This window comes from Squalius cephalus (assembly GCF_949319135.1).
Source record: "Squalius cephalus genome assembly, chromosome: 13".
NCBI lineage: Eukaryota > Metazoa > Chordata > Actinopteri > Cypriniformes > Leuciscidae > Squalius > Squalius cephalus.
In genome coordinates this window covers 26,492,111-26,516,807 of record NC_137134.1, presented here as the reverse complement: position 1 = coordinate 26,516,807, position 24,697 = coordinate 26,492,111, and the positions used below count along the sequence as shown (strand labels likewise).

Below are 24,697 nucleotides of genomic sequence, written 5' to 3'. Positions count from 1 at the left end.
TTTCTGCTCTGCCGTACGAGCGGCATTTCTGTAATGCGGTGTCTGCAAGCCCTTTAAAAGCCGCGCTACTAAACGCGCGCTCTGTGAACAACAAAGCTCTATTGCTGGCGGATTTTATCATGGACAAGAAGCTGGACTTGTTTTTCATCACGGAAACATGGCACAAACAGGACGATGGTTTTCTTTTTAATCAGCTGACTCCCGCGGGCTTCGGACTCATTGACGTTTCACGAACTACAGGTCGAGGTGGTGGTATTATAGTTCTTTACAAACTGCAATACAAGATTCACCCTGTATCCGTTCCTCCTTTTAAAACTTTTGAATGTCTTGTTTTAAATGTGTCTGATACTCACTCTGCTCTCCATTCTGCCATGGTCACTATCTATCGACCTCCTAAACTGAATAAGGACTTTCTGTCTGAGTTTGCTGATCTTCTCTCTATATTGTCCGTCAGATTTAAGAGAATTTTGATTCTGGGTGATTTTAACCTGCATGTAGATCAGAAAGCCTGTCCCTTGGCCAAGGATTTTCTATCACTCTTGGACTGTTTTAATTTTTCTCAGTTTGTAAATGTCCCCACTCACTGTAAAGGACACACGTTAGATTTAATTATTGCAAATGACTCATCTCTTTCTAATCTCTCTGTTGTGGATACTGGACTTTCTGATCATCTAGCTATCTTTTTTAATATTGAGACATTTCATTCTAGTAGAGAGACTTCACGAACTATTTCTTTCCGTAAATGGCAATCAATTGATCATGCTACCTTCGCAAACTCGATTGTATCTTCATTAGTTGGCATGTCTTCTGCTCCTCTTGAGGATACAATTTCAGTATTTAATAATGTCCTTACAGCCAACTTGGACATCTTTGCACCCATAAAAACACGTAATGTTTCATTTGCACAGTCAGCCCCCTGGTATAATGGTGATTTGCGTACACAGAAGGCTGTGTGTCGGAAATTAGAGCGAAAATGGCGTCACTCTGGTTTAAATGTGTTCCACCAGGCCTGGAAAGATTGCTTGTCAAACTACAGAGTAGCCATTGAAACTGCAAGATCTGCCTATTTCTCAAATATTATTGATAATAATCAAAGCAATCCCAGGAAGCTCTTTCACACAATTAACAGTCTACTTAATGTAGATGGTGTCAGTTCTCTGACTTCATCTGACTGGCTGTGTAATGAGTTTCTCAAATCTTTCAGTGAAAAAATTTACAATATTCGCACAAATATTCATTCCTTGCAGTCTGCCGATCTAACAGTTAATACTCCTAGGTTCTCTGGCATTCCTTTATCCAAATTTACTTTATTACAACCTGAGATGCTTTGCAACCAGGTTTCTAGTATGAAAGCTACCACCTGCATACTTGATCCCATGCCTGGTGGCCTGTTTAAATCTTGCTTTGGTCCTTTATGTCCCTCAGTTCTTGCTATAATAAATGACTCTTTATCAATTGGGGAGGTGCCAGCAGCACTTAAAACTGCTGCAGTCACTCCTGTTTTAAAAAAGCAAAATTCTGATGTGAGAAATCTGTCAAATTATCGCCCAATCTCAAATCTATCATTTCTGTCTAAAATCTTGGAGGGTGTGGTTGCAGCTCAATTAAACAAACACTTAATTGAAAATAAACTATGTGAGCCACATCAATCAGGATTTCGAAAATTACACCGCACTGAGACTGCGTTGGTGAAAGTCGCTAATGACTTACTAATTGCCTCCGACTCCGGCTCCACGTCCGTTCTCATTCTCTTGGATCTCAGTTCAGCCTTCGACACTATTGACCATGCCCTACTACTCGATCGCCTCGAACATGTATTTGGCTTGTCAGAGACTGTTCTTGACTGGTTCAAGTCCTATTTCACTGACCGCAGTCAATTTGTTTTCATGGGTGGTTATAGGTCCAAAGTTGGTTCTGTTCATACGGGTGTTCCACAAGGGTCAGTCTTGGGTCCTTTACTCTTTAGTATGTACATCTATCCACTTGGTCAATTACTACAATCTCTCAACCTTAACTATCACCTTTATGCTGATGATACACAGATTTATATACATACTAGACCGGGTCAGCAAGTGAACGTTGGGCATCTTTCTAACTGTATTGCTGAGATAAAGACTTGGATGTCCAATAATTTTCTGTCTCTAAACGGCTCAAAAACAGAAGTTATGCTCCTTGGATCTCCACATCAACTGCGAAAGGTTGGGTCTCCTACTCTGTCTGTTGATGGCGTTGCACTGGAGTTTAAGACCAAATTAAAAAATCTGGGTGTCATATTTGATGCCACACTGTCATTTGAGCCTTTTGTCCAGAATACAGTTAAGACATCATTTTATCACCTTAGAAATATAGCCCGGCTACGTCCTATGTTGTCCTTTTCGGTAGCTGAGAAGTTGATAAACTCTTTTGTCTTTTCGCGCATTGACTACTGCAATGGTCTTCTAGCTGGGGTATCTAAATCATCATTGGATAAATTACAATATCTTCAAAATTCAGCTGCTAGAGTACTTTCTGGGGTCAGGGCCAGGGACCATATAACCCCGGTCTTGGAGTCCCTGCACTGGCTACCTGTTAGGTACCGTATTGATTTTAAAATCCTTATGCTGGCCTATAAATCTCTGCACAATCTGGCACCTCAGTATTTGACTGACTTATTAATCCCCTACACACCACGTCGCAATTTGCGCTCCTCTCAGAGTGGTCTTTTGGTTGTTCCGAAGACACGGCTTCATACGTGGGGTGACCGAGCATTTTCTGTCTATGCTCCTAAGCTCTGGAATTCTCTCCCGGCCGACATCAGGGAAGCAAGTACATTAGTGACTTTTAAATCTCTTCTTAAAACATTTTATTTTAGGATTGCTTTTACATGAACTTGATTTTATGTGTTTATTTGTTTTGTATTTCCATTGTGTTTATTCATTTGCTGTTATGCTTGTCTGTAAAGCGCTTTGAGAAAGCTACTTTTAAAGGCGCTATACAAAATAAATTTATTATTATTATTATTATTATGGTGGACTTGCGGTCAGAGCGGGTGCGGACGAAGGTTTTTTTTTTTTTTACCGCAGCTGATATTCTTTCACGCGAACCATAGACGCGCGTGCACACACATATGACATCACACTCTGCGCATATGTTTTACAACATAATTTAACAAAAACATAGTCCTAACACTTTTTAAATAGCCCACTTCAAGTTTTTGTTACAACTAAATGCTTAAAATGAATAAAAGTAAATGAACAAAAATTTGCGTTACATATTTAAACTCGTGAACGCCCCCCATTAACACCTGAACGCCCCCCTTTCAAAAATCTTGCTTCCAACGCCCCCCGTTGTTCTCTGAACGCCCCCTGGGGGGCGGTACCGCCCCCGTTGAGAACCACTAAGTTAGATAAAGTAGTTTGTCTTCGGACAAATCAGGATGTGATGGCCTTACTGAAGACTAAAATTTTTATCTAATATTGTTTTAGTATTATTACTCTTTTATTGATATTCATAAACACTAATATTATTAATCAGAAGTATTATACATTTGTGTGTTATAATTTTTATATCCATTTATAATCATTTGTAATGAATTTAATTTTATGAATCATGGAGGAGAGACTTTGTGAGACTTTGAGTGTGTTGGAGTTTGACTGAAATGTATGTGCAGTTTTTTTCACTGAGCATAGCATAAGAGATACATTGTTAATGGGAACCACATGTTTCTCTGGTGATGTACTGTTTTAGTTACATTATAGTCATGTGTTTCACATCATGTGTTTTTCTGATAATGCAGTTTTCTGGTCAACATATACAATAATAATAGTCTTTGTCTATGGCAGAGAGATGTTGGCTATAAAAACCAAGCCCTTCTGTCTGAAAAGCAGGAAGGGATGAAAATGTAGAGAAGATGATGAGAAACTAGATTGAGGGCTTCACCATCTCTTCTCTCCTATGTTTTATATTAATTAAATAAATACGAGATATCTTGGCAAAATCACTGGTGTCTGTTTCTATGAAACTAAACAACAGGGGAAAGCAATATTTTTAAATCAACACTTACGGACAATTTTTATAAACAATTTTGGACCTTACTAAAATACCTTTTTTTGCATGTTGTTGAAGTAAGCAACTGAAAGCTTGACTTTCCCTCTCACGATGAAACAAGGTATCATAACCTTAATCCCCAAACCTGATAAGGACCCTAAAATCTTAGATAACTTTAGACCAATCACATTATTAAATACTGATTATAAAATTTTAACCCTTATATAATGCTAACAGATTAAAATTATTTTTACACAAAATCATAAGTGATTCTCAATCCGGTTTCATGAAGGGGAGATCCATACACAACAATATACGTTTAGTGCTTGATCTTTTAGATTACAGACATCTAAAAGAAACTGATGGCTTTATTCTCTTCATTGACTTCTACAAGGCATTTGATTCAATTGAACCCCCATTTATTTTCGATTGTTTAAAGGAGACATTATCATGCTTTTAAATTGTTCCTTTTTACATATAAATCATACATTTGTAGTCTATATAAAGCGGAACTGCAATGCGTGGGTCTGAATTCCTCATTATTATAGCTCCACAGGCCCCTTTTCTACCCCTTTTCTGATGTGCGTCTGAGAGCAACTCGTTTTGGTGCGGTGTCTATAAATACAATTGAGACACTTCATACCCCGCCCCCTCTCCAGGTTGCAGAGGTGACACTCGGTTCAACGGTTCAACTCCACCCCGTTCGGCCATTTTTGTAGTTTGATAGCAGAGATACGATTATCTAGCGGCAAAGAAACGTTTTATTCACACATTATTAACAAAATGTCAACAACGGAAGACTTGTCCAGCCAGCCTTACATGTTCGAGCCAGAGTCGGAGCCGGAGCGAGATGAAAATGAAGACGACGAACCTGCAGAACAACGTCTTGGATGTATCGCAATGGTGTGTTACTGTATTTACACATGAAACTTTGGTCTTCCGACCTTTTACCACCGTGTCGATTTATTTGGATTAATATGTGCGAGGGAGAGAGAGCAAGACAGCGTCTAGTTTGGAGACGGTGCAGTCTTGTTTACACTTTCGCCTAGCTCCGAAGAGAGAGAGCGCGCGCGACCGGGTATCTCTCTCTCTCTGCTCACAAGCGCGGCAGTTCATCTATATTATACGGTGTAATGAAGCATGTGAGTTACTACATCCAACAACCGAACATTTTAACTTACCCTCTCGTAACTTCTGCATCCTTTAGCTTGGACTACAAAATTGCAGCGAGAAATAATGGCTGGTTGCTCGAAGTGTTGAGCCGGCCAGTCGATGTCCTTATTTGGCAGTTCAGCTGCAAATACTGTGACGTAATAGTTCAAAAAACGTCATAGATAATAGAAAAATCGGAACAGGTTGAAAAATAGGACCAAAACAGAAAATAAAGATATCAACGAAGCACCTGAAGAGAATAATTTAAACTTTTCTGTACTTCTAAACACTCCAAATATACAACAAAATGCATTTAAGGGCTAAAAAAGTGGATTTAGCATGATATTGTCACGATACACATACACGGGTAAATAGGCAAGTTCCAAGAGCAGTATTTATTGGGTAATCCGTACTCACAACTGGTCCAGGCAAGGGTCAAATATACGGTAAGGCAATCCAAAACACAAGAAACAAACATGAACAGGGCAGATGCAAACTTCAGAAGTGCTGTGACATAAAACAAGGACTCCATGACAAACACTGAAACAGACAGGGTATAAATAGACAGATACAAACAAGGTAATGGGGAACAGCTGAGTGCAATAATAAAATGAGTCCAGGTAGGCATTATGGGATATGTAGTTCATGATGCAAGGATGTCAGAATAGGGAAGAGAGACCTCTAGGGGAAAACCAGGGAACACCAACCAGACACTGTGACAGATATGTCCCCTTTAAAAATTGTTTGGGTTTGGAGATACATTTCGAAATATTATAAAATCCCTTTACGAAAATTCTAATAGTTTGGTTTCTTTATCAGGCGGTACATCACCAAGATTTCCAATTAATAAACAGGGTTGCCCTATTTCTCCATTTCTTTTTATTATAACTACAGAAATGCTATCTTTATCAGGAACTCAAGCATATACCCCATTACAGGTAGTTGGCCAGCCAGTAATCATCAGCCAGTTTGCAGATGATATTTTCATGAAACAGTTAACAGAGGTCCCCAAAATATTACAAATAATTCACACCTTCTCTCAAGCCTCCGGTTTAAAAATGAATTTGAACAAGTGTGAATTAATGCCAATTCATCAATGTCACTTAACTGAGGCTTATAACATCCCTATAAAATCTAAAGTTAAGTAGGCTACTTAGGAATGTTTATTTCAAAAGATTCTGTTGAAAATTAATGTGTGGAAAGTATTAGATAAATGTCAAATTAAACTTAACTCTTGGCTATTGCATGATATAAGCTTATTGGGTAGAGTATTTTTGACTAAGATGGAAAGCATTTCAAGATTAATCTATCCTGTATACACAATAGCTATTTCAAATAGAGCCATTAAAAAAATAAATCAGGTTAACTTTGGTTACATCTGGAGGAAGAAAACACATTACATTAGAAGGGAAGAGATGACAAAAGATTATAAAGATGGAGGTTTACAAGCCATTGATTTTGATTCTATAAATGGGACCCTGAAAATTAACTGGTTGAAATCCTTTTTAAATCACAATAATTTTTGGTTTCATATTCCCAGAGAATTGTTTAAGAAATTAGGAGGAATAGAATTTTTACTAAGTTGTGATTTCACCGTTCAATGCTGTTTAAATTATTTATATTTTATTTTATTAAATTTAAATTATCCAAATTTCATCAACAGGTTTTGTTATACTGGAAGATTTTATATAATCATAATTTTACACCACACAATATTCCATTATGGAAAAATTGTTATATTACGGTTAGGAACAAATCACTGTTTGACAAGAACTGGATGGAGAAAGGTATTTGGTCAGTGTCCCATTAGTAGTGAAATTTCCGTGTTACATATAATCTCATTTGCAATCTGGACAAATTTGAATCTATTACTAAAGCCATCCCTAATTATGTTGTATGCCTAATTAATGAAATTCTCTCTTATTCTGTCTCTATGATCCCACTTATCCCAGCCCTTTCAGTTGAAGGCCGTGATTTTAAAGGAAGCCAACTTTCAAACAAAACTGTTAGAAACAAATTCAAAATTTAAAATTTGTTTACCTATTAGCTTATAGAAACTCAATTTTACATTATTTCTCAAAAGATACCATTCACATACTTAAAACCAAAAAAAATTCAAATTCCCTTTAACTCCCATTTGAAGTTAAAAAAAATTAAATGGGATATATCCATCGAGTGAATATTTACGACTTCGATTTGGATTTGACTCAAATAAATGTTTATTTTGTGATGATATTGAAACCACGGAGCATCTGTTTTTTCATTGTAAGTATGTGGAGGCCTTGGTCTGAGATTTATGACTGGCTTTACCCAAAGATATACCTCGGCTCGAAGACTTCACTGCAAAGGACATTATCTATGGACTTATAATGAACAATAACAAAGATAACTTCCTGGTTAGCAATAGCCTCTGGAGAATTTTATGTTCACAAATCAAAATGTCTGTGCATTTCATGGTGAATTTGTTTCTTATACAAAAGCCCTCAAAGTGATAAAAAAGAATAACTCAATTAGTCTTTTTTCCACCATAGAAGAATATGATTTAAAAGAAAAACACTAGCCCCTTTATTTTTTATTCATTTATTTAATTGTGTGTGTGTGTGGCGGGGGGGGGGGGGGGGGGGGGTATTTGTGGTTCTTTCATGCAGCTGTCTTGTATGTTTTTTTTATGTAAAGACCTACCAATATTGTCATATTGTTTGTACATGAATAATAATAAACAAAGAATAAAAAAGTAAAAAAAAAAAAAAAAAAACTTTTCTCCGTTGAATCCAATGGGGTCGCTGTGTCCATTTCTTTTACTGTCTATGTGCAACTCCCTCTTTCGCAGAATCACGTGACCTGGTCCATGATCATCATGCATCACTTCTATAATTCAGTTTGGATGCGGTCGGCAGCGACATCAGTATGAGGAATATGTTCTTCCTTTTTGGGGCTTTATTGCTCGTGGACGGTGAGTCACGTTCATTTCCATTAATTTAACACTTTCGGTTTCAATCGCTTTCAATATAAACCGTAAACAGAAAATGCGCACTTGCTCTTGTCATCTAATTTGCTCGCCATTGTTTCTTAACAAACTGATATAACCTTTCTACAAATAGACGTGATAAATCATAGCGTGAAAGTGACAACACCACTATAAGGGTAGTTTGGGGGGTAAGTTTGTTCGTGCGTGTGTGTGTGTGTGTGTGTGTGTGTGTGTGTGTGTTTGGTAGGCTAGTGAACACCAGAGAGCGCTGACGACCTGTAACATTCTGCAAAACACTATTTTTTGTTTAGGCTATTTTATTTATTATGTGAATAATAATAATAATAACAACAATTTATTGCTTATGTTGGCTACCGTTTTAGCGGAATACACAATACAGATCTCAAGTAAATCTCTTTGTCTTTAGGCATAAAGTGTCTCGTTGTCTCTTTCCTGTCGGTCGGTTATGGGTGCGTTAAATCTAGTTTGTTTAAATCTAGGCTACTCAGGGTTCAGAGTATTTATTTATATTCCCACATTTATTCCACACGTCTAGTACAATAGTTATGTGGTTTTGTTTTATTAATACAGTGTAGGCTAACTTTATACTTTTTTGTTGATATACCTCGAAAGAGAAGTGAAATGTGACAACATGCCCAATGGTGGGGTACATTGTAACATGACCACGTGACAGCTTAAAATGCTAACTAATCTAATAAAAAATGAAATAAAATACAAGACAAACTAAAATACCATTATTAACTTTTTCATACAAAATATTGTCATTTTTTAATAATTAATAAGTTTGAAAACGAACACGGAAAACAGCTAATCAACATAGTTCAAAACATAATTATAATGAATAATTTCTGAACATTGACACTCAGTCTTTATTCACCTTTTAGAATTCATAAATGTATATAATAGATTATCATAGTTCTAATAGGGGCTCATTGTAATGCAGTGTGACAACATGCCCCGCCTGGCAACTGGGATTTAAACCTGCTAGTGTCTTATACTGGTTAGATCAGCACTAAAGAACCATATCAACTGTTAAATAACATATTGGAGATTAAAATAATCTCAGATTTGTCTAATTGTAAATAAACACAAAAAATAGAGATGAAAAATTAACATAAATAGCCTAAGAAATGTACTTATGCTATGGATAAATACATGATCAGTGATGTCATACAAAGATTTCGAAATGTTGACGTCATTTTTTTCTCAGTGATATGGCAACTAGTAAACACACTTAGTTTTGCCATACTAGCATGTGTGGAAGTATTTAAAACAACTGTGTTACAACTAGCCCTGCGTTAGTTTGTGCCCTGCTCTCCCCCTATAGTCTACACTAGAAATACTTGCATCTCTTTATCAAGCTCGTCGTTATTATCACTATTTGCTTCTAAAGTAACGTGCGCTGTTGTGCAGCCTGTGTCTGAAACAGTCGGTGGGTTTGATTTGAATTATTGTGATTTTTACTTTCAGAAATATTATGCAATAAAAACCCCACCTTTATTTCATATAAAATATTCTGGTTAAAAAATGTAAACAAATGGTAAACATTTTAATTAAAAATACTACAATTTGTAAAAAAAAAAAAAAAAAAAAATATATATATATATATATATATATATATATATATATATATATATATATATATATATATATATATATATATATATAGAACAAATTGTCTGATGGGAAAAAAATATGAGATGAGAGATAAAATGAGCCTAAATATTTTGCAAATGTTTTTGCTCGCAAAACATTTGTAAATCTTTTTTTGAGCCATTCCTGAAATTTTACTTTTACCTATGATTTTTTGTTCTGTAAGTTCTATATTTTTTGTGACTCACAACTTCTTCTGTCATCTGAGGATGCTGGTGCTCATGCACGACTGTGATTAACTCCTGTTCTTCATTTCTAAGTTAAACTGATAGTGTTTGAACTCAGCCCAAATCACAACACTCTCTAGTCTCCCCTATCTGTGAAGAATTATAAAACATTATTTTATACAATGGATATTATCTGAATAATGCTATTCCAGTATACAATATATTAAACATTTTAAGAATAACAATTTATTTTGGATCATTGCATTTTTTTAATCCAGTGCTTTCAGACTACACTTTTAATACTTATTTATTTTGCGTGTTTTCATGTTTTGTTTGAGTGTTGCATCATGTGATCTTCCACATACAGCCAAATACTTTTTACAATTTATGTCTTATGTTAAATTTACAAGTCACATAAGGATCATTTTCAGGAGACACTGATGTAAGTGTGAAATGGATGAAGGCTAAAACAGAATGAGACTAGTGTATGAAGTATAAAGTGTAGTTTTATGGTAAATAGTTACCGGTATTTGAAATGGGTATTGGGGAAATTAACTTTTAAAAGCATGTTCAGAGTCTGTGAAAGCCAGTTTCAAACTATATCTAGTAAACTAAATAAAGTAGCATTATTAGAGTCACGCACAACAGTGACACAGACTCAGTTCTGGATTCTCCAACTCTGTTTCAGAAACACAGAGAGCACTTCAGCACAATAATGAAAACACACTGTGTAACAGGGTAAATTCACTCTAACATTTGCTGCACTGCAAAAAAATGCCAAGATTGATCAAGAATTAACATCTTTTATTTATGTTTTCCCCACCAGGTGTGTTTGGTGTTAATGTAACACTGTCAGTGATAGAGGGAGATTCTCTCACTCTAAAACCTCAAACTGTAATACCAGAAGGAAAAGCTGATTCAGCTCAGTGGTATTTTGGTGATTTAATCATAGCTCGAATTAATAAAGCAGCTGGAATCTTCAATACATCTGAGGGTGAAGATGAGAGATTCAAAGGCCATCTGAATCTGGACAATCAGACTGGATCTCTGACCATCACAAACACCAGAACTAACCATACTGGACTCTATACACTAAAGATCTCGAGCAGAACTGAGACATTCGAAATATTCAATGTTACTGTCAGCGGTGAGTAACTCAAGTCTTTCAATCTGATAACTGGATTAAAATCTAGATTAATTTTCTGAGAACAGTTTAGATGATGTGGAATAATCAGAGGTTTATTCTTCAAAACCTTTTGTTGTTTTGTAAATTAAAAAAGCAGCTATGAGTGCAAGTTAAGAGAATAATGTGTAAAAAATTAAATATGTGTAAAGGAAATATTAAATCTTCAGAGATTTACAGCAAAGAGGAATCCAGAGTTATTTTCACAACTTTAAAAAGAAGAAACAAGAGGCATAGAAATGACCATATAAAGTTTTATTGTGTTAAATGTTGTTTTGTTGAATCTGATCATGTCTCTCTTTTACATTACTTCCTTTTATATATTTAATCTTCCTGTATCCACATGATATGAAGATGATGGTAAACAACAGCAACAAAGCTCACACAGATTAGAGTTATTGTTATAGGTAGACACTGCTTATTAATATTTACTGCAGTGTTTTATGAGACACATTAATTAAGACTGATGATGGATGAAGCTCCACAATGAATAGATTTGATCTGAGACGATCTTAAAGGTGGTATCAGTGATTTCAGGCCCAAAAATATTTTTATTTTTTTTCCTAACGATCCGCTAGCTGCCCGCCCCATCAGCATGCCGTCAAAAAACCGCGTCTCTGTAGGCAGCCTAGGCTCTGAGATCTGCACACAAAAACAAATGGTTTAGCCAAACAATCAAAACCAAAACAAATAGTGTTCCAACCAATCACCGACAGGGGGAGGGTGTTGTGACGTTTTGTGCTCGTGCACGGCTGCACGCGAAGTCAGAGCTGAAGAAAAAGCTGGCTCAAAACTTCACAACTATAAAACATTATTTTATACAATGGATATTATCTGAATAATGCTATTCCAGTATACAAAATATTTAACATTTTAAGAATAACTATTTATTTTGGATCATTGCATTTTTTTAATCCAGTGCTTTCAGACTACACTTTTAATTTTACTTATTTATTTTGCGTGTGTTTTCATGTTTTGTTTGAGTGTTGCATCATGTGATCTTCCACATACAGCCAAATACTTTTTACAATTTATGTCTTATGTTAAATTTACAAAATGCAGATTTTTTCACCCAATTTTTTGGCAAATGATCCAATAAATATTTTTGAAAATAGTCTGTCTCACTTGTCTGCCTTATTAGGAATACATTCATCAAAAGTTTACCATTTTAAAGCCTTTATAGAAGGAAAAAGATTATATATTTTATTTTCTGTGATTTGTCTGCATATTGTCTGCCATCTTGAATTTTGGCACTAAAAATGAAGAAAAAATTTGGAAACAGGTTGTTTTGTATTCAGTGGGGTCCTAGCAAGTAAAAAAACACCAGTTGCCCAGGCTGCAAAAATAATTTCCCTCTTCCTGCAAAAGCTCAAAAGTTTCATTTTGTTTATCGTTTCCTAGTAACAAAGGCTGGCTATCTTTCCCATCTTTCCATTGGCTTCATGTAATCCATTCTCCCCAATAATTTTCCATGTCATCGGATTGTTAACAGAATTATTGTGGTGCGCGCAGAACATTATTTTAATTAAAATGATTATTAGGTTATATGAAGGAAACTTTTAATCAGTCAATGCGTTTTTCCGGGTATGCCAATAAATAGCATAATGGTGGTTACACCCATCATTGGTTGATAATCATGATAATTCATGTTACCCATGGTCATATATATTACCCAAGTCAATCAGTTAATTAGAAAATGTATGTATATAATGATATACCTAACATATATCCATTTGAAATGGTTAAAAAGGCGATTATTTGCAATTTTGGTGATATGTCCGCCATCTTTGATTTTGGGCCTGTGCAGCCCGGGAAAAAATCGGAAACAGGTAGTTTTGCAAACTATAGGGTCTGATGAAGTCAAAAAAGATCATTTGCAAAAATCTATATGAAATGTTCCAAACACTTTATTTTGCTACATATGGCCTATAGAGGCGCTGTGGAGAACAGAGAGCTTGTGAGAGAAGAAGAGAATGTTCTCCACTTGTGTTCGTTTATTTGGCATGACAGAGGAAGACGTTATCCGAACTTATTGTTTGCTGTGCCATGTTATTTTTAATTTGCTGCTCCTGTTTTTAGTAGATCTCTCTTGTTTGCAACTCTATACTATATGTGCTGCTCTTGGTAGATTGAGTTGTCATTATGGAAATGAGCTGTGTTCTTTAATTTGCACATTTTCAGTAGTAGATCAACCACAGAACACTTACCGTAACTGCGTGATTAAAAAAGTATTATTCATATGTGTAATCATATGTTCTTCATATGTGTTTGTTACTGTGACAGGTGAAATGAAGACAATATCAGAGGAGGGAGAATATATTACTCTAGACACTGGTCTAATTGGAATAAACGGATATGATCTGATAATGTGGAAGTTTAAAAACCAGACCATTGCTGAACTCAATAAAGGGACCAATCAGTTCTTAACACCTGACACCAGTGATGAGAGATTCAAAGGCAGACTGAAGCTGCATCCTCAGATTTTATCTCTCATCATCGGTAACTCCAAAATCACAGACTCTGGAGATTATCATCTGAACATGAACAGCAGCTCACACACCGTTCAGAGGACCATCAGTGTTACTGTCAGTGGTGAGTAGATCAGATATTTCAGTATCAATATCTTATTTACATCTGTGTTCTGTGGACAATGTAGATATCAAATCAACATATGTATATATATATATATATATATATATATATATCCCGTGCCCCCGCTCCTCCTTTTCCACTCTGCGTTCGTGTTTAGAGCATGTTATGTTATATATATATATATATGTATAGGCATGTTAATACTTTTATACTTTTAGATTAGTGTTTCCAATATTTGTCAGTAGAGAAACAGGTTTTACATGTTTCCGTGAGAACAGAATCTGTCACAGAAAAGCTTCAGTGTTTTTTGTATTTTATTTAATTTTTTATGTTGGTATTTATGATTCTCTCTGAATCAGCTTACTATTACCAATAAATATATGGTATTTTCGCTATAGTGGTTCATGCTGTAGGTGATTCATTTTTTACTTTTTTTCATTGACAGAAGTAATTACAGTTATAGATCAGACACACTCACACTAATGTCTGTCTTTATCATTACAGTATCAGATCTACACTCAGGTTATATAGTGCTGATGTTTATAGTGTGTGTTATAGATCAGACACACTCACACTAATGTCTGTCTTTATCATTACAGTATCAGATCTACACTCAGGTTATATAGTGCTGATGTTTATAGTGTGTGTTATAGATCAGACACACTCACACTAATGTCTGTCTTTATCATTACAGTATCAGATCTACACTCAGGTTATATAGTGCTGATGTTTATAGTGTGTGTTATAGATCAGACACATTTACACTAATGTATATGTCTTTATCATTACAGGTTCAGGTCTGTCTCCAGGTGTTGTAGCAGGGATTGTTGGTGTTGGTGTTGTTGTTATTCAGCTGTTGGTTTTTGCAGCAGCTGCAGTTGCTGGTGTGATTTACATTCGCAGGGTGATCTCTAAACTAAAAAGGTCTAAAGGTAAGTATCACCCACAGTTCACATAATTTGGAAATAAACCTGAGTAAAGTCTGAATACTGTTAAACACTAACAGATGAAGGGCAGACACTGATCTACTGTGATCTGCATCTGTGTGTCTGTAGAAAACTCAAACTGAACATAGTAACTGCAGATACGACAGTGTTTAATCTCAGCAACAATTGCACTTTTTGTTGTGTTTGTGTATGATGTGCCCTCATTAATCTATAATGGAGATATTACATATTTTAAATATATTTTTTAACACACAAAGACACACCATTAATACAGAAACGTTAAAGACTGATCTTGAGCCGTTTAACTTTAGACTGAAGAGTAAATAGTGCATCATATCCTGGACAGATCCTCCTGAGATAGAGAGATCACACATTTCTATCAACTAAACATTAAATAAGCTTAGGCATTTAAATAAGAATAATAAATAAATAAAGATTAATAAATAATTAATTAATAATAAATACTGTATAATTAATTAAAATCAACATGGTACTTCTTTAAGTTCATACTGCGTACACAAATCTGCACAATGAACAATGTAAGAACAGTACAAGGCAAATGTTTAAAATTAGATAATGAAGATGTTTGGTCTGATAAGATTATTTAGCAACTTCAGCACAGACTAAAATTACTGGAAGAACACTTTCTCCATCCAATATGATCTGATCTGATTGGCTGGCTTTATTTGCCTTCTAAAAGTAGAAGCACACAGGTGTGTTTATCGGTTTATCAGTACATCTTATCAGTTACAAGATACCAGATTAATAGAGGAAGTGCTTTTGAATATGAAGTAACGATTTGCTACAGTTTTCAAAGGTAGTTTGCCAGTGAAAATTAAAGTTTTACAAAAGATTAAATTATGTGTTTGTTTCCAGCAAGGACATCAAAATCAGGATGGGCATACACTGTAAGATGTGTGATATGGATTCATTCCTCTTGTTCATTCAGACATTATTACAACATTAACACTATTAATAGGAATATAAAGATAAAGATGACCGTGATGTCTTTTTTTTTATTTAACTTTACAATTCTGTCAGTTTTTCTTGGCTTCACTACAGAGAATTCTTACAGATACTTTTCTACCTTTCACTGACCTTCATTCAGATATTAACCTTGTAATACAATTAAGAAAACGTATTCTATATATAACATACGGTATATTATATAACAACTTACAATTTAAAAGAAAGATTTGTTTAGTTTTCACAGATTCAATTATTGTTTAAATATTTTGTATAATATATAAATTTTCCCTTTTGAGATTCTTCACTGTTTGAAACACAATAGACTAGGAGTGACACTTTAAAATAAAATGAAGAAATCTATTATTAATTGATGCATTAATTAAATGTAAATCAGTCAACTATTTTTTAATGAATGCATTAATAACTTTTCAGTGCCACTCCTGGTCAGTTAAGCGAGTAAATTTAACAATTACTGAAAAGCTTCTATGTTAATCTAAAAAATAATAAATATAAATATGCTAAAAAAATAATATGCTATGCTAAATCTTTGTTAATATGGCTTCATTAGTTAATTTATATAACACCATTAATACAGTAAATTGAAATGCAATGCTGCATCAGTGTTATATGCAGACGTAAGACTGTTTCTTTCTCTTTTTAACTTCTGTGATTCTTTCTTTGTTTTCTCACAGATGTTGCGGAAAAGAACGAAATAAATGTACATATGAACAAAGAGACTGGCCAACAGTGATGATTTATAGTCATTGTAACAATAGACACATTAACAGTGTTTGAAGTCAACCATGTGTGCTTTTGAGATGTGAAACTAATAAGTGAAGACTTTTGTTTGATTTGGCATAAATACAGAAGCATGCTTTCATTCATTATGAAGTTGATGTTATAGTCTGCTGTTTGCACTGATGCTGATGATACTGGTTTCTTGTTTGTAAGAGACAGTTTGACTGATTAGTGTAATTTATCATGTTACATTCTGTAAGAAGGCTTGATTATAGTTACACATTTACAGAATATTGCAGAATTTTATTTTAATTTATTTTACTTGTTTTATTTAAAGCACTTACTCTGTTACATTATAATTTTTGTTTTTATTCAATTTTTCATGCTCAATTTTTTTAAATGATTGCCTTCTTGAAAAACTTGTAAGTATAGACACCACATTATGTGGACTGAAGTATTAAATGCTCTTCGTGTTTCTCTGTTGTTCTGTTCATGAAGGAGTTATAGATGATTTTAATGTCAGAGCATTTCATTCATTCAGCTTTTGATTTTTTATAAAGATTCTTGCATAAAACGCATCAGTTTTTTCAGTTGTCATGGATGAGTATTAAGAGAATAAAAGCTTGTTTTGCCATAATTGTGTTGCATGTTTGTGTTGAAGTTAGATGCATAATAATGTATTTAAAGAATTGATCTATTTGAAATCAAATGAAATAAGGCATTTATACTACACTGCTCAAAAAAATTAAAGGAACACTTTGAAAACACATCAGATCTCAATGGGGAAAAATATCATGCTGGATATCTATACTAATATAGACTGGGTAATGTGTTACGAACGAAAGGATGCCACATTGTTTGATGGAAATGAAAATAATCAACCTACAGAGGATTGAATTCAAAGACACCCCGGAAATCTAAGTGAAAAAATGATGCAGCAGGCTTGTCAATTTTGCTGAAATTTCATTGCAGCAACTCAAAATGGTACTCAGTAGTTTGTATGGCCCCCACGTGCTTGTATGCATGCCTGACAACGTCGGGGCATACTCCTAATGAGACGACGGATGGTGTCCTGGGGTATTTCCTCCCAGATCTGGACCAGCGCATCACTGAGCTCCTGGACAGTCTGAGGTGCAACCAGGTGATGTCAGATAGACCGAAACAGAATGTCCCAGAGGTGTTCTATTGGATGTAGGTCAGGTGAGCGTGGTGGCCCTTCCATGGTATCATTCCTTCATCCTCCAGGAACTGCCTGCATGCTCTAGCCACATGAGGCTGGGCATTGTTGTGCACCAGGAGGAACCCAGGACCCACTGCACCAGCATAGGGTCTGACAATGGATCCAAAGATTTCATCCCGATACCTAATGGCAGTCAGGGTGCCATTGTCTAGCCTGTAGAGGTCTGTGCGTCCCTCCATGGATATGCCTCCCCAGACCATCACTGACCCACCACCAAACCGGTCATGCTGAACGATGTTACAGGCAGCATAACATTCTCCACGGCTTCTCCAGACCCTTTCCTGTCTGTCATGTGCTCAGGGTGAACCTGCTCTCATTTGTGAAAACCACAGGGCACCAGTAGCGGACCTGCCAATTCTGGTGTTCAATGGGAAATGCCAATCGAGCTCCCTGGTGCTGGGCAGTGAGCACAGGGCCCACTAGTAGACGTCGGGCCCTCAGACCACCCTCATGAAGTCTGTTTGTTTGGTCAGAGACATTCACACCAGTGGCCTGCTGGAGGTCATTTTGTAGGGCTCTGGCAGTGCTCATCATGTTCCTCCTCGCACAAAGGAGCAGATACCGGACCTGCTGATGGGTTAAGGACCTTCTACGGTCCTGTCCAGCTCTCCTAGAGTAGCTGTCTGTCTTCCTGGAATCTCCTCCATGCTCTTGAGACTGTGCTGGGAGACACAGCAAACCTTCTGGCAATGGCACGTATTGATAAGCCATCCTGAAGGAGCTGGACTGCCTGCGCAACCTCTGTAGGGTCCAGGTATCGCCTCATGCTACCAGAAGTGACACTGACCCTAGCCAAATGCAAAACTGGTGAAAAACAGTCTGAAAAGATGAGTAGGGAAAAAATGTCAGTGGCCTCCACCTGTAAAACCATTCATGTTTTGGGGGTTGTCTCACTGTTGCCCATCTAGTGCACCTGCTGTTAATGTCATTAACACTAAAGCAGCTGAAACTGATTACCAACCCCCTCTGTTACTTAACTGACCAGATCAATATCCCAGGAGTTTAACTGACTTGATGCTATTCTCTGATTAAAAAGTGTTCCCTTAATTTTTTTGAGCAGTGTATATACTACTGTATACACCCAAGAGCTTTATCAATAATTAATACACTGAAATATAAATGTGTAGGCTACTACACTTTCCATGTTTATGAGTTTACCATGATTTAATGAACAGAAAATATTTTGTTGTGACCAAAAGTGGATATCGATATCAGTGTAAAGGAATCAAAAAGCGTGATTTAAAACAACTGTAAATTTAATTTAAAAGTAATACAGTGTAAAACACAAATGCCAATATGATAATCAGCACATCATTTGTAAACAAACAGAATCAGAGTTTGATCATTTATCTGTGATTAAACATGTATAAACCACCTCTGTCATTTCAGATTTCTGTAGGAAAACACAAACACAAAAGGTCAAAGGAGAAAAACAAACCTGATGTTTCAGATGCAAAAACTACTAGAGCTCAAAATGAATAAATGACAGAAATTTGCTGCAAATTCATCTCTAGATATTATGGGTTATGAGTCAGTGTTTCTCACACTGAATGATGGTCTTGTGTTTGTGTATAATGGAGGGTCTCTTTCTTTTATGTTCTCTGGACTTTTATTATGAAATCTTAGAAGACGAGCAGCGTTCATAACAGTGACAAAAAATAAAAGCAAGTGTGACTGTGAAAAAAAAAAAAACATGTTCAACATCAGATATCAGGACAAGAGCAAATACAGGGCTAAATAAGTCAGAGATTTAGCACAGGAAGCTGATGATATATTTATAATGTAATAGCAGCTCTGAGTTTTACTCCAACCCTGATAAAACTCCCCTGCCTGTTTCTATTAATCCTGAAGACATTGGTCCGCTGTTCAGGTGTGTTTGATCAGGGTAGGAACTAAACTCTGCTGGACAGCCGCGCTACTGGACTGACGCTGCCTCTTGTTAAACATATGGCAGTATGTTGTATTTAATGTGCAATGTACACATTTTAAACAGTTTAAATTGCTATATGATATGCAGTTTTTTCATTATTCATTAAATAAAAATAAAATAAAAAAAAAACGAAATAAATGAATGTAAATGTCACTAAACACTCACCATCATTTGTCCAGTGTGTGTGTAGAGTGTTGCATCAGTGTGAGTCTCGTCTTCAACTGTAATGACAGACATGTTCATTCAAATGATTGTATTTGTGTCTAATATTGTTGCTCCACATTATTGTTTATGTATAAGCTGTAGGTGCATCTACAGTACCTGTGTCTTTGTGTTTCCTGCACATACAGAAGATCATGATAACAGCCACGATCATCAGAGATCCAGCAGCAGAAGAAGACATCAGCACTATCAGAGTCACTGAGACTGGAGGAGGATGAGGAGGAGGAGAAGAAGGAGACTGATGTAGTACGGAGGTCTGGAACTGTAAGAGAGACAGTCATTAATGCGGTGAATGTGTCAGTTTGATCTACTGTACAACAAAAGACAAAGATCAGCTTAGAAAATAAATGCTAATATGATACACTGATGTAACTGAACATATCTGATAGAGTTCAGTGATGTTAAAATATTCAGTCTGGTGTCTGATGAGATTAAGAATTGTTTTACATTTTCTGTCATTATGGCCCCATTATGTTACCATTGGCTATCCCATGCCTTTGGCCCAGAGCTGTTTCACTTGTTCCCTGCTATTTATAACAAGAATATGAAAAGGACAGTAAAATACACTGTAATTCTCTACTCACCATCAACAGTAACATTGAATCTCTTGATAAACTCCTTATTCCCAATTCTGATATTTAGTTCATACAGTCCAGAGTCTGAGGTTCTGATGTCACTGATGGTCAGAGATCCAGTCTGATCCAGTTTCAGTCTGTCTCTGAATCTCTCTTCATCCTCATATTCAGGATTGTCTCCAATCGCTCTCTTGATTCTAGCTATACGTGTGTTTTCAAACCACCACTCAATCTCATCATATGTTCCATCAACATCACTGTGTAGAGTTACAGAATCTCCATTCTTCACTGAGACTCTCTTCACTTCATTTGTCTCAACATTAAACACACCTGGAGAACAAAATGAATAACAGCTAATAAAATTATTAAGATTCATTACAAAAGTAGGCTTATCACTAAAAGTAAAGAAATAAAAAGATGTTTATAACTCACCAGATAGACAACAAACTAAGAGAGAATGAAATAAATATGCGCAACATCTCTAAAAGCCTGAGATAAAATACGAAACACTCTACGATCTGAAAAATAAAAAAGAAACTCTTCAGTTCAGACAGGAAGAATAAACACAGTTCATGAGCGCGTCTGTGTCCGTGACTAGTCACATGATACAGTAGATGAAATCAATGTAATTGTCACGAACTGCTCGGAGACAAGAAGGTTCAGATCCAAATGCAGCTTTTATTTAAGGGGCAATCCAAAGGCGTAATCCAAAGTACAGGCAATGGGTCAAAACACAGGTAGGCAGTCCAAACAAACAAATAAACAAACAAACAATCAATCAATCAAAACAGGTAGGGGTCAGAGGCAAAAGAGTAATCCAGGGAACAGGCAAGAAATCCAAAAAAACAAAAGACATGAAAACAGGGAAAATGCTCAGAAATGCAGTGTGACACAAACAAGACTTCGCGGTGAGTGAATGTGAAAACCAGGTATTTATGGTGTGAGTGAAACAAGATGATAAGAAACAGGTGAATGAGATGAGTGCTGATGAGTCCGGGCAGTGAGTTATGGGAAAGGTAGTTTATGAGAAAGTGATCCTAGTCTATTGTGGAGTGCCCTCTGGTGGCTCTCGAGGGCACTCCAGCTGGATATCTTTACAGTAATTATCTCTTTAGCATGGTAACCATAGTTTACTAAATAGAGTTACTATTGTCATTATAAATGAGTAAAAAAAAACAAAAAACATATCGTTAGCCTCATAGCATAATTGCCTAAGTTCTTTTTTTTAAAAATATTATGTGATCATATGTGATCATATTTGAACTCTTTTTGATTTCAAATGCTATCCCACAAGCCCATGGTCACCACGTAAAACCCCCTTCTCTCCCTCCACACTCCCTCTAAATCACACAATCATAGACTATCTTTAACATATAAATAAATAAATACAATTTCATTAGACCTATTCCATTATCAATCATTAACTTCAGGACAATCCAAAACCTTATATGTGCCTAAATCTGCCAAGCAGAAATTACAGTTGGAAGATGAGGAAAGCTTCATTAGATACATTTTTTAAGGGGTGAGACACATATGAATCAGTTTGTTGTGGATTAATTAATTGTTAGGGTTTTGTGAAACAAGTTTAAGATATCGTGAGATATCGTCATTGTTATATTCTATTTCCATATCATATCTCTGAACCAGATGTCCAAAATTAGTAACTGATTATAAGAAGCTTCCAAGAACAACAACCAGAATGAAGATACTATACCACTCATTCATTATCAACACGTTGTGCATTAAAAATAATATTCCAAAAACACAATAAATGAATATGGGATCTTGTTTTGAGATTTTTTCATTTGGCCTATAGGTGCTCAATGCAACTTCCTGAAGTTTTACCAGTTTTATTTTAGGAACAATCTCTGTATCATATAAAATATGGTCAGCATGTTTATGAGTCACATGACTAAAGTTCACACATTTGTTGGTGTGATCGAGTGAAGCGCTGTTTCCTCTATTTATTCTAGTTTCTGAACTGCGCCATTTAAACATTTGTCACTTTAAGCTCAATGTGCCTCAACTTCCTACAGAAATGTTTGAGTATCATTTCCAGCAGAAACAACCTCATTATAATTATGTTTTAAGTCATTTTAAAATGACAGTACAGCGGTGGAATCAGATAACATGGTGTAATGATATAGTCTATGGCCATATTGATATATTTACATGGCAATACCAGTGCAGTATTTTCTGCAATAGCCTATTGAATGTTCTCACTTCTCATTTCTCTCAGAAGCAACATCCTGTAGAGCATTTTGACAGTGTCTATTTCAGTAGAAAACAGCCTGTGTATGCTGGTCTTATGTGGAGCTGATATAAACTGATCTCCCAGCTTCCAAAACCATAAACAACACCAGCAGAACTAAACAGACTAAAAAACACCTTAGACTGGATTTGTCAGCAGAGTAGCAAATATATTTTATAAAGGTGTTAGATCAAATTGATAGGCTATATTTGGAATGTGTAGCTTTACTGTGCTCTCAGATCACCTTGGTGGATATAGGCGATCAAATAATTTTACAATTCTTTGTTTTCTGTATAAAAATCCTCTGAGGCTTGTTAAAAGGCAGCATCATCATCATCATCATCATCATCATCATCATCATCATCATCATCATCATCATCATCATCGCCCCCTAGTGTCCTGATATGAGAATGTCTGATTGGACTGACAATGACATCACAACAGAAGCCACGCCCACTACAGCAGAGACAACCAATCAGAACAGTGAAAAACATACCAATACTGCAACAGAACTGTTCAAAATCTTTCAAACAGGTTTAAATAGTTTTGGCCTTGCTTCACAGTTTAAAATACTGATTTGATAATACTAAATTTCAATATTTTAATGTATATTTTAAACATACAAGTCGAGCATGCTGGTTTAACACAAAACAAATTGTATATAGTAAGCTAAGTAATAAAGAGAATCACTGAACTCCCAGGCCAGGTGAGTGAGATTTACACACACAAAAGATGGATGACCTGATCCTCTGGGATTTTCAAAGTTTCAGTTTTATGACGAGATTGTGCAGGCAATTTTATTTAAAAAAACCTCTGTAGCCCCATTATGCTACCTATTTCCATTGCCTTTGGCCCAGAGCTGTTTCACTTGTTCACTTGTGCTATTTATCACAAGAATATGAAGATGACATAAAAGTACACTGTAATTCTCTACCGCAGTGTACAACGCTTTTACCTTTAGCACTGACACACAACTCTCATATGATAATGTGTTATTTTTCTTTACAGAATGTTCCAGCACTTGTATAGTTTGATCTACTGCCGTATTTGGAAATATGTCCTCCTGAGATATAGAGAAATAAAAGCTGCTCAAGGATACACAAAGAATTATTATTATTATTATTATTTTTACAATGAATCAGTATATCAGACTTAAAGGAAAATAATGCCTTTGCCTGTTTACCCATCAGTCAACCGCACACATGCAATAGTAAACAGGAGCAAGACGTTTGTCCACTCAACAGAAACCACATTCATTTGGGTCACTTTGACTCAGAAACTGAGCAAGAGGCAAGAGCGTCAAAAATATTCTGCGTAAACAATGTGTTTCTGGCATGAGAATAACACTTTTCTTTTACAGTAGTCTATATGTTTTGAGGGGATATAAAGATGATGTTATTTGACTTCAGACCTCAGATTGTTGTACGCTTGTCTAACAAATGAATCTCATGTGACTAAACATGAAAATACAGTAGGCCTATGTCTTTTCTGCAATGTCTGACTCCTGATGCAATGTTTTGCTGATACATCATGTTGCTTTATTAATTATAATAAGTGGAATGTATGAGGTCCCAGTTTAGGGGATTGTGGGCCCTACTCACTTTTATTTTATTTTAAAAATTTATGGTTGTCAGCTTCTTCCTAAAATGCAATATTGTATAAATAACGGTAGCCTACTTTGATTTTAAATTCATAATCAACTAAGGGACAATCAAAAGCAGTGGTATTACCAACAAATCTAATAAGATAATATTTTGAGAAATTACAATAATAGAGCACTGTTTGTTGTATTTTTTGAGAATTATTTTGTTCAATCGGTGTCCTTATAGGCCTACATCATTAATCCAGTAGATGGAGACAAGTGACTGTGTTTCCGCAGTGTCTCAGTCAGCGCAACCACAGAGTGGTCTGTTGACTTGAGACTGAAGACTGAACTGAAGAAAAGCCGGTTAGTGAACGTCGTGATGCTCATTTTTGGGGGGGTCATTGCCAATGACTCATTGAGGGAATTTTTAGGTTGTAAACTAAATGGTTTCGAAATGATCGACTCTCTGGCTGAACTG

General features: G+C 35.8%; 2 protein-coding genes across 4 annotated transcripts; one reads left to right on the top strand and one right to left on the bottom strand.

Annotated features, from left to right (window-relative positions):
* Nucleotides 1-8,007: 8,007 nt before the first annotated feature.
* On the top strand, nt 8,008-19,023 carry LOC307169776 (uncharacterized protein). Of its 2 annotated transcripts, XM_079890591.1 has the most exons (6): nt 8,008-8,131; nt 10,814-11,134; nt 13,454-13,762; nt 14,554-14,694; nt 15,586-15,617; nt 16,371-19,023. In XM_079890591.1, the coding sequence occupies exons 1-6, from the start codon at nt 8,086-8,088 to the stop codon at nt 16,392-16,394; spliced, it is 873 nt and encodes a 290-aa protein (XP_079746717.1). In that variant the 5' UTR covers nt 8,008-8,085; the 3' UTR covers nt 16,395-19,023. The 2 variants fall into 2 exon arrangements, with proteins under 2 accessions (XP_079746717.1, XP_079746716.1); XM_079890590.1 differs by lacking the exon at nt 15,586-15,617 and having other exon boundaries at nt 8,013-8,131.
* LOC307169791 (uncharacterized protein) lies at nt 11,341-23,125 on the bottom strand. Of its 2 annotated transcripts, none has more exons than XR_013823195.1 (4): nt 20,393-20,963; nt 19,908-20,070; nt 19,752-19,807; nt 11,341-11,812 (listed from the first exon to the last, which is right to left on the bottom strand). XR_013823195.1 is itself a non-coding variant. In XM_079890614.1 (4 exons), the coding sequence occupies exons 1-4, from the start codon at nt 20,405-20,407 to the stop codon at nt 18,999-19,001; spliced, it is 285 nt and encodes a 94-aa protein (XP_079746740.1). In that variant the 5' UTR covers nt 20,408-23,125; the 3' UTR covers nt 18,898-18,998. The 2 variants fall into 2 exon arrangements, 1 of the variants encoding a protein (XP_079746740.1); XM_079890614.1 differs by lacking the exon at nt 11,341-11,812 and adding an exon at nt 18,898-19,049 and having other exon boundaries at nt 20,393-23,125.
* Between the last annotated feature and the right edge of the window lie 1,572 nt (nt 23,126-24,697).

Bases quoted from the DNA above. Each gene is read 5' to 3' on its own strand.
- LOC307169776 (XM_079890590.1), top strand. From the start codon at position 8,086: ATGAGGAATATGTTCTTCCTTTTTGGGGCTTTATTGCTCGTGGACG. The intron at 8,132-10,813 runs GTGAGTCACGTT...TTTCCCCACCAG, and splicing joins GGCTTTATTGCTCGTGGACG to GTGTGTTTGGTGTTAATGTA. The intron at 13,763-14,553 runs GTGAGTAGATCA...TTATCATTACAG, and splicing joins CATCAGTGTTACTGTCAGTG to GTTCAGGTCTGTCTCCAGGT.
- LOC307169791 (XM_079890614.1), bottom strand. The intron at 19,808-19,907 runs GTACTGTAGATG...CTGTCATTACAG, and splicing joins CAGGAAACACAAAGACACAG to TTGAAGACGAGACTCACACT. The intron at 19,050-19,751 runs GTGAGTGTTTAG...GTTTTCCTACAG, and splicing joins CACACACTGGACAAATGATG to AAATCTGAAATGACAGAGGT.